The sequence below is a fragment of the Silurus meridionalis genome, chromosome 27 (genome assembly GCF_014805685.1).
Source record: "Silurus meridionalis isolate SWU-2019-XX chromosome 27, ASM1480568v1, whole genome shotgun sequence".
NCBI classification, from domain to species: Eukaryota; Metazoa; Chordata; class Actinopteri; order Siluriformes; family Siluridae; genus Silurus; species Silurus meridionalis.
Window position 1 is genome coordinate 1434848 of NC_060910.1, and position 10791 is coordinate 1445638.

A 10791-nucleotide genomic window follows, 5' to 3' on the forward strand; every position below is an offset into this window, starting at 1 on the left:
GCTCGACGTGCTCGGCCCGCGCGTGCCGTGGATCAGCCGGTACCGGATGCACGGCAGACCCGTGATCCTGCGCGCCTGGTTCCGCTGCCTGTGGCGGATCTCGTGGAAGTACGTGCTGTGCGTCCTGCCGGCGAGCGCGTGCATCTGGTGCGCGCGGGTGCGCTTTGGCCTCACGGGGCACGAGCGCGTGGACGCTGCGCCGTCGTTGGTCATCGCGTGCGCCGAGTGCTTCTCGTGCCTGCTCGTGTTCGACACGCTTTTCTTCGTGACGCATTACACGGTGCACAGGTGAGACTCCCACTTCCACACACACTCAGACTCTAATCTCAGACTCAGACTCTACACACACACTCAGACTCTAATCCTAAACTTAATTCTGTTTGATTTGGGGGGAAAATAAAAAAGGGCTGCGTGTTGTTTCAGTTCAGATATAAACTAAATTATTATATTTATTACTTTTTATCATATGCATATTCGAAAGAAGAAGAAGACTTTTTATCATGTGCATTTTTTTGATCATTATTTTTTCTGCATGCTGAATATTTTTCATTTCTATAAATCCTGGGAAAAAAATATAATTTTTCAAAAATAGCATTTTCTTCACATCTTCATTTCCAACAGAAATTAATTTGCACAATTTTTACTTTCTTTAATTGCATTACAAAAAATGCAATACAGAGAATTTAATAAAGGCTTTTCATATTTAATACTTTATTATTGTGTATAATGAGATTATCTGATTCTCCAGATGGAATGATTAATGTAAAAAACAAATCCTTTATAAAAAATAATATTGAGGTTTGAGATACTGAGTATTGATGAGATGTAAAGATGCACTCCTAGAAGCTTTCCTTCAGACTCCTTCAGACTACAGGAGACTACAGGAGACTATAGGAGACTACAGGAGACTATAGTGGACTTCTAGAATTAATATAGACTTCTCTAAAGTTTCTGTTTAGCATAGACTACTTTATATTGCTATAATCACTATAGACTGTTATAATCACTATAGACTGTTACTCTACACTACTTTATGCAGTGATATTACGGACTGTCAGAACTGTTATTCTGTGACATTCACCAGCGCTGTGGTATAAACCTTTTTTAACCACCACTCCTGCTGTTGTTCCTCAGAAACTCCTGGTTCTTTAAGATCTTCCATCAGTCTCATCACATGAACAAGTACACTTTTGCACTCGCGGCTCAGGACTCCGGCATCGCGGAGCTCGTCTCTCAGCAGGTCTTGGCCATGTGTAGCACCATTTGGTGGGCTGCCACCCAATCAGCGAGATCCTCTTCTACCTGATGAACATCTGGCTGGCAGTGGAGGACCACTGCGGTTACAACTTCCCCTGGGGTCTACACAGGATCCTGCCCTTTTTTGGAGGAGCTCCTTTCCACCAGGCCCATCATCAGCACTTTACAGGGAACTACGCCCCGTATTTCACACACTGGGATCTCATATTTGGGACGGCAATAAACACGTGAACGGACTGTTTTGGGTTTGTACTGGAGAACTCTTAATAATAACTCAATAATCATATCTGTGTCCAGGTCACATTGTTTGGTCACTGACTGTATGGAAACTGATGTGAGCTCGTCGTACCTACAGCAGTAACATCATGCTGTTTGCCTGAAGAACAGATCAGTAAAAATCCTACGCTGTGGAATATAATCTGCTTTTGATATTTATGCTGATGTATAAATTAAAGCACCGTATTATCAGACTGCACATCTGGATGGATCTGAAAACAATATTTTGGTTTCGAAACGCTTTCTGTCTACACTGGAGTTAAAAATAAATGCTCTTCCTCACATAACATCACACCAAAATATAAAGATGACTTTGGTTAAAAACACTTCTTCAGTCTTCACATCTTCAGTCCACATTACATTGAAATGATGGTTTTCAAATGGATCCATTTGGGAGAGTGTATTTTATTTTCAGACCAAAACGCAGAGAAAATGTTGCGATTTTGGATGAAACCTCGAAGCTTCTTGTTTTTTTCCCACATTTCACTTCATCCTATCATTCATTCTAACGCCACCTAGTGTTTCTACATGATTTCTCAAAAAAATATATTCACCTGCATGTTTTACAGAAAAGGCTTTTATGTATATATTATTTGTATACACGCGATCGAGCCTCATTTTAACACCAGGATCATGTTCATAATCTGAACAATGTTCATGTCTTTGCAATAAAAACAGTTCACAATCCAGCAACTTTGTTTAATTTTCTTTTTCCCCCCCTCTGGTGATGATGCTTGCAAATTTTCAGAATTTGCCATGAAAAATGGAGATGATTTTTGATTGCTGCATGATGTGGTGGATTTTCCAGAATACTTCCTGCTGAATAGGTCTTTATAAATGAGGTGGAGCGTCTATGGATTGGACTTGTTTGTCCAACAGGCACTCTGTAAGATTGAGCTCTGAAGAATTAACACCTTTAGGTAGATGTTGCAGAACATCAAAGTAACATCCACATAAATGCACAGAACCCAAATAGAACATCACCTAGAGAGTCACACTGCCTCCACCAGCTTGCATTTCTCTCATACTGAGCAGGTGCTCCAGATGTTCCCCAGAAAACCCGTGTCCATACACCCAGCCATCTACATAAAAAAAATAGGACTCATCAGACCAGGCCTCCTTCTTGCATCGCTCCATGGTCCAGTTTTGATGCTCACGTGTCTATTGAATGTTCTTTAGGTGGTATACAGGGGTCACACTATGCTTTCAGATCTTTTTGCAGCTTCTGATTTGTTTGAATCTGATCCAGATTTCACTTTGTGCCAGAGTAGCTTTTCTGTTGGATTGAACAAGACTTCACTTCTCCTGTGCATCAACAAGCCTCGAGTGCCCATGACCCTCTCACTGGTTCACTTTTATTCCTTGTTATGTTTTTTTTGAAGGTTTCAGTAGGTCCTGACCAATGCACTCTGGGAAAACCACACAAAAGCTGCTGTTTGGTCCTTGTTAAGTGAAGTTGGATTAAATTATCTGCAAGTGGTTTTACTTTGTTTCTACTTGAGCAATGCGCTGGACTTTCTCGCTCCTCCCACGCTTTACTCAGCGATGAGACACTGAAACAGTTCGATGATTAAACCCATCTGTGTGTACGGTGTGTGAGCTTCAGCCTGAGGCTTCATCTGTGCACCAGTGTTCTGAGAGGGACGTTGACTTTCTGCAGAAGTGCCAGATAAAAGAATTCTCTTCTGCTTTTATTACAGGCGTTCCGATCCCCGGTCTCTGGAATCACCGCATCGATGCCGTTCTTTCTCATGTAGCATTATTTATTCCACTATATTTAACAACAGGGTGTCTTAAGTATTCAAATTAAGAGACGAGAGTAATATTAGCATACACAGTAATATTTCAGCAGTGAAATGAGGTTCATTGGATTAACAGGAAATATGCAATATGCATCAACGAATGTGCATAAATTTTGGCACCCCAATAGAAAAGTCACATCAATATTTAGTCGAGTCTCCTTTAGCAGAAATAACAGCCTCTAGATGCTTCCTGTAGCCTGTAATAAGTGTCTGGATTCTGGATGAATGTATTTTGGACCATTCCTCCTCACAAAACATCTCCAGTTGAGGTATGGTTTGATGGTTGCTGAGCATGGACAGCCCGCTTCAAATCACCCCACATATGTTCAATGACATTCAGGTCTGGGGCCTGGGATGGCCATTCCAGAACATTAGACTTGTTCCTCTGCATAAATGCCTGAGTAGGTTTTGAGCAGTGTTTTTGGCTGTTGTCTTGTTGAAATATCCAGCCCTGGTGTAACTTTAACTTTGTGACTGATTCCTCAACATTATTCTCAAGAATCTGCTGATATTAAGTGGAATCCATGTGACCCTCAACTTTAACCAGATTCCCAGTACCGCCACTGGCCACACAGCCCCAAAGCATGATGGAACCTCGCCCAGATTTTACTGTGGGTGGCAAGTGTTTTTCTTGGAATGCTTTTGCTGTTGATGTTGTAGGTCTTTGGAGGTGGTTTGTGGGCTGTTTTTGACCGGTTTCACCATCCTGTTTCTCCAATATTTTATGTGGCCTGACACTTCTGGCCTTAACAAGAACTGTGCCTGTGGTCTTCCATTTCCTCACTATGTTCCTCACAGTAGACAGCTTATATCTCTGCAAACTTTTTGTAGCCTTCCCCTAAACCATAACGTTGAACAATCAATTTTCAGGTCATTTGAGAGTTGTTTTGAGACCCCAATTTGGGGGTTCGGAGTCAAACAGAACAACAACTTGCAATTGGCCACCTTAAATACCTTTTTTCATGATGGAATGCGCCTGTCTATGAAGTTCAAGGCTTAATGAGCTCACCAAACCAATTGTGTGTTCCAATTAATCAGTGCTAAATCATTGCAGGTATTCAAATCAACAAAATGACAAGGGTGCCCAAATTTATGCACCTGTCTAATTTCGTTTTGATGCACATTACGCATTTTCTGTTTCTGAAATATTATTCAGTGATTTTATACATCAAAATGAAATTGCTGATCCAAACACAGAAATATTAATAAATGAAAATCATGGACATTGTCAGGGCTTCCTAAACGTTTTCATACAACTGTATACAGTACAGTATAGAAATACATAAGAAAAAACAACAATAATAGTAATTACACCATCGAACAAACACATTGCACAGTTTAGAATGTTGTTATTGCACAAAAATTGTAATATTTGTTAAAACATAGCAGCCTGCGCTTGGTTACGCGCTGACATAATGTAACGTGAATCCGAGTAACACGTGAACTCTTCGTCTTTCACAGTAGACAGCGGCTGAAGATGAAGGCTTTGGAATTCTTTTATTTTGTCTGATAATTCTTTATGCAGAAGGATTGCTGTTTGAGTGGCGTTCGAGTTGCTGCATCGTCCCGTGCTCTCTTAGCGCCAGCCAACTTGGAAAACTGCTCATATTCCTTTACGTGACTGAACTTTAAATATCTGATAAGGTTGGTGGTGTTGAGATGTTTTAGGTGCTTTCCGGCTCGTTGAATTTTTCAGGTTCACACGTTGCAAATTGCTAATGTATTGTCCTTTTCATGCAGCTTGTAGAATTGCCAGAACGGCGAAACCATTTTCGCGGCACGTGAAAAATTTGTCTTGTGAGTTTCGCATCATCTGATCGGTCCTTCTGGATCGGCCTTTTAGAGAACCCTTAGGTTTTACCCATCAAATGCTGAGGTTTGAGATTTGTTTTAGAGGTTTTTCCACCACACAAGGCAGTTAGCTCCTTACACTGGACCACTTTTCCTGTTCTTTTTTCCTCACCCCTCACCGGTTCCTCACCCTGAGAGAGTTGTGATTTCATCCAACATTCTATTGAGTCTAGTTTGTTTCTCTGAGGGAGCCAAATGTTCTACGTAGGATCCTACAACACATGAATTTTCTTGTACATTTGTAGAAAAAAACAGATAGGTTCCAAGCAGGGTCATTTTAAGAAGCAAAGAGCTATTAACATTCCAAAGAACCACAGAGGAACCCATGAAAACGAGGAGAGAACAACCTTAAATAGTTATTAGAACATTAGGCAATGATGATAAATAATACGTTAGTTATTTTGCCCTCTCTAAGAACCCATAAATGTTCTTTCTGGAACCTAAAACTGATGATTTTCCTTTCAGATCGGGTTCTGATTAAAGGATTGAGAGCTTTAATTTTATGTCTGATTGGTGTAGATATCACGCAATTTATACCACGTTCTGCCTGAAATGTTTCAGACCAGAATATTTTGATGAGGGTAATTTTATGAACTACTGAACAAAAGTCCACAGCAGATCAGCCTTCTTTCTTCCCACACTAGAACATCCAGGTGCACCAACAAACATGCAAATCTGGAGTTATTAATAGTCCTGTAGGTGTTTTGAGTTTTCTTTCAGAAGCCCGCCCCTTCCCGACAATGTTAATTAGTAAGTAGTTACTTGATATTCCCTTTCGTAAAAGTTGAAAGATGAGGCCTTCTTACTCCCTGTTACGATAAACAGAGACTTTGAGTTAAAGCATTTTTATTTAATTTAGTAAGATAAGTGTGAAATTATCAGGAAAATTCCTCAGAGCAGGAAGAGTGCATGCAGAAATACGGGTCTTTATCAGAGCTTTGGTGAGTCACAGTGAGAGGGAGACGTACAAAAATGTGTGCGATAAAGAACCTGCTGCTTGAACTTGTGATACAGTTGTGAACTTTAGAAACTAGTTTTCATCATTAATAAAACTATCCAGAAACTTATGAGGAACCATGGTGTCTTTCATAGTGTTAAAAAAACATGTAAGTGTTTCCATCTAAGTTGAATCTTTGGACACTTGAATGATGTTTGGAGAATTCCACAAGAGATGATCTTCAAACATAATAAATAACGAATCTAGTATTTGTTTCTCTAGTTCTAGTTCACTGATCCAACTCTTCTTTTTATACTGTGAATTAAATGTTTTACCAGAAACGCAGTGATGAATAAAGTGATCCATGCAGATATCTTATCTTTCTACCTTGAAGGTTCTATGTGGAATCCTATGTAGAATCAGATGTTTTGATGGTTTCTAAACAGTAGCATTTTATGAGGCAAAGAATTTCTAACAATCGAAGAAACCACAGAGGAACCATAACAACAATCTGAAAGCCTTAGAGCATTAACCAACACTCTTTTAAACTCTTTTTTTAATTATATCAGATTCTATTGACTCTATTGTTTCTTCCTGTTGGAGAACCTGTAAATGTTCTCTGTGAGTGTGGAATGCAGTTCTGTTCTTTTTTTTTTTTTTTGGAGGTTCCCGTTGATCCAATCTCTGGAGAACATTACTGTTGATGGTTTCAAGTTCAAGTGTATTTCTATAGTGCTTTTCACAATGGACATTGACTCAAAGCAGCTTTATAGAACATAAGAATTAAAGTTAACAATATGTATTTATCCCTGATGAACAGCCATGGCGACTGTGGTGAAGGAAAAACTCCTTTAGATGTTATGAGGGAGAAATCTTGAGAGGAACCAGACTCAAGAGGGAACCTCATCCTCATCTGGGTGGCACCGAATGTCCATTTATTACAGATAAATGATGTTGAGGTGCAGTGATGGAGATCAGAGCAAACTGTAGTCCTGAGTCAGTGTAGCAGACTGTTGATATTAACTACAGTCCAAATCCAAATCCTCAAAGCTCCTGTTTTTACTCCGGAATGTCATGGTTCTCTCAGAGTCAACTCAACTTGATATAATAACTGTGGGGTTTAAAAGAAACATCTGCCCCCTGCTGGAATCTTCATTATTTGAGGTACCAACAAATAGCCTGCACCTTTTGATCTAAGTAGGCGTGGAGGATCATACTGGTACAGAAGTTCACTCAGATACTGCAGCGTGAGAGCGTTAAGTGCTTTATACGTCAGTAGTAGTATTTTATAATCAGTGTGAGATGGAATTGGGAGCAGTGTAGATGATTAAAACAGGGCTGATGTGGTCATATTTTCTAGATCTAGTGAGGACTCTTGCTGCTGCATTCTGAACTAACTGAAGCTTATTTCTGCACTTACTCCAACACCCAGACAGTAAAGCGTTACTGTAGTCTAATCTAAATGTTACAAAAGCATCTACTAGTTTTACTGCATCCTGTAACATCATATTTCCAATTTTAGCGAAATTTCTAAGGTGAAAGAAGGAGATCCTGGTGATATTATTCACGTGAGACTCAAAGGAAAGACTCGGGTCAATAATCACACCAAGGTCTTTCACTGCTGTACACACTAAAACATAAACACCATCCAGAGATGCTACAGAATCGGAAAGTTTACTTCTAGCTGCATGTGGTCCTAGTAAAAGTGCTTCCGTCTTATCTGAGTTGAGCAGAAGAAAGTTATTAAGCATCCACTGTCTAATGTCCTTTACACACTCCTCAACATTTTTAAGCTGATTTCTCTCATCTGGCTTTGCATAAATATACAGCTGTGTGTCATCAGCATAGCAATGGAAGCGAATACCATGTTTACCAAACTTTACCTCAGAGAGTGTGGAGAACTTCCACAGAACTGTGGAGCATTTACATCAACAAACTGATAGCGATCAGTCAGAATAAGACCTGAGCCAGGAGAGAGCCGTTCCTTTTATTCCAACAACGTTCTCAAGTCCAGCAAGCAGAAGATTATAATCAATGGTGTGAAAAGCTGCACTGAGGTCGAGCAACACAAGTAAAGAGACAAAACCCTGATTAGAGACCAATAACAGTCATTTACCACCTTAACTAGCGCCGTCTCTGTGCTATGATGAAGCTGAAATCCTGACTGATACATTTCATAAATATTATTCCTTAGTAGATGTGAGCAGAACTGCTGTGCTACAACCTTTTCTAGAATCTTAGAGATAAAGAGGAGGTTCGATATTGGACTGTAGTTGGACAGCTGACAGGGTGAAGGTCAGGTTTCTTAATTAAAGAGTTGATAACTGCAGATTGAAGGGTTTAGGTTCATAACCAGTGCTGATGGAAACGTTTATTATTTTTAAAAACAGGTTCAGTTACTTCTGGAATGATCTGTTGAAACTTGTTGACTTTTTCTACCATTTTTCATTTATATCCTTTTGTTTTTCTTCATAAACACTGCATTGCCAAAAGTATTCGCTCGTCTGCTTTCACGTGCAAATGAGCTTGAGTAACATCTGATTCTTACTCCATAGAGATTAATATGATGTTATAGAACAGCTTCAACTCTTCTGTAAAGGCTTTCCATAAGCTTTAGGAGTGTGTTAATGGGAATTTTGACCATTCATCCAGAATTTTGGACGAGAAGACCTGGATCTCAGTCTTCGCTCTAATTCATCCCACAGATGTTTTCGGTGCTTTGCGTCGCACTTGGTGATGTAAAGCTTGGATGCAGATGCTCGACCATAGTAACCCATTCCATTAAGCTCTACACACTGTTCTTCAGCTGATCTAAAGGCCACATGAAGTTTGGAGGTCTATAGCTTTTGACTGTGCAAAAAGTTGGACTACGTGTCTCAGTATCCACTGACCCACTCTGTGGTTTTACGTGGTCCAACACTTCGTGGCTGAGTTGCTGTCGTTCCCAATCGCTTCCACTTTGTTATAAGACCACGGTTTACTGTGGAATATTTAGTAGGGAGGAAATTTTATGACTGGACTTATTATTTGTTATTCTGGTTAATAGAGCATTAAAATCTAAAGGATGGAAACACAGTCCCTGGATAAAACCTTTTGCACAATAAATACTGTATATTGAGCTTCCAAGGAAGGGGGTCTTAAACCAATAACCCTGTAACAAGCTAGTGGTGATGTCTAGGGGTAAAAACCACCTTCTCCACCATGGTGCTCAGGGTCCCCCAGTTCACCATCTTTACATGACAGAAAAGAAAATGTAAGTCACGTGTCTGACATATATGAAAAGAGCATATTATTATTAAGCTCATCTAACAATCTGCGGTTAAAACCAGCGAATATCCTCCAGCATTTTGAAATTGTAGACGGCATAAGCAGATTCAGATGATTGATATGTCTAGACTCAATTTTGATTGATCTTATTGATCTTGGATTCTTTATACTTTTTGGATGCGCCACTGACGACTTTTCTGAGCTTCTGCCTCCAAACTCCAATACAGAATGTGCTGGAGGTCTGGCTAGAATTGATCAAAATATCACTAACTGCAGATCTATAACTTTTGATAAATATGTGAGTTTTGAGCTCTTAGTTTCTTTTATTAATGTTTCTGGGTCTGTACTTTTTGCTCTTGTTTACCTCTGATTTTATTCAGGAGTTTGCTGATTTTCTATCTAATGTTACTATAAAATATGATAAACTGCTGATCTGAGAGGATTTTAATATTCATGTGTTGTCCACATAATAACTTCTCTGTTAATTTTATTAATTTACTAAACTCATTCAATCACACTCGGTCAGTTAAAGTGCACACATGTAATGGGACACATCCTGGACCTGGTGATCTCATTAGATTCTCAGGTTTCTCAGATCACTACCCAGTTCTGTTCGATGATTTTCTCATTCTTCACCCAGCATGTCAACTCTTCCTGCTCAATATGGCCATATTATTTCATCACAAACTCCAGGTGCTTTTTCAAACGCGTTGATGGACAACTTTCTGGCTCTCTACACTGACTCGGATTTGTATCTGAATCTAGATGACTTTATCTCATCATTTTACTCTACATGCTCTAATATCCTGGACAGAATTGCACCTATTACACTAAAGACAAAGAGTTCATCACAGGACCATGGATAAACCACAACATTTGTACTCTAAGGAGAGACTGCAGGAAAGCAGAACATAAATAAACAAAGGACATTCTTCACAACTCTCTGGAAATTATTCTAAACTCTCAGGTACAGAACCAGAAGCTGTAAAAATAGCAAAATCTGAGTATGTGTCAAAATTGATCAACCTTAACTGTCTCCACCCACAAGTGCTTTTTCATGCAATAATTTCTGTAATTCACCCTGAACTTACTCACCCTGCTATCTGTTCCAAAGATTGTTGTGAAAAATGTATGAATTATTTTGACAAAATCTCATCAGTGAGACAGGGCTTATAGGACCGGTCCCTGAGAGCACCGAGGCTCCTTCATGCTCGGCTGTTTTTGAATATTTAGATCCTGTTTCTCTCTCCATTTTTCAGACATTGTTTCTTCCTAAATGTAGCACCACCAGACCACTAAAAGATGTTTTCAGTTGCACGGGTCTCTGCCTTGTAGCCTTTTTTATGATTGTCTTAGGTTGGTGTATGTGCCAGATGTTTTAAACACTCTGTCATCACTCCA

General features: G+C 39.6%; 1 protein-coding gene across 1 annotated transcript in view; it reads left to right on the forward strand.

Annotated features, from left to right (window-relative positions):
• ch25hl3 (cholesterol 25-hydroxylase like 3) overlaps positions 1 to 2222 on the forward strand; it is a 2523-nt gene extending 301 nt beyond the window's left edge. Inside the window, 3 exon segments of the mRNA XM_046841804.1 lie at positions 1 to 288; positions 1135 to 1259; positions 1262 to 2222. The exon segment at positions 1 to 288 is cut by the window's left edge and continues 301 nt beyond it. Coding sequence (XP_046697760.1) covers positions 1 to 288; positions 1135 to 1259; positions 1262 to 1488 — 640 coding nt within the window. The 3' untranslated portion in view covers positions 1489 to 2222.
• The last annotated feature ends 8569 nt before the right edge of the window (positions 2223 to 10791 follow it).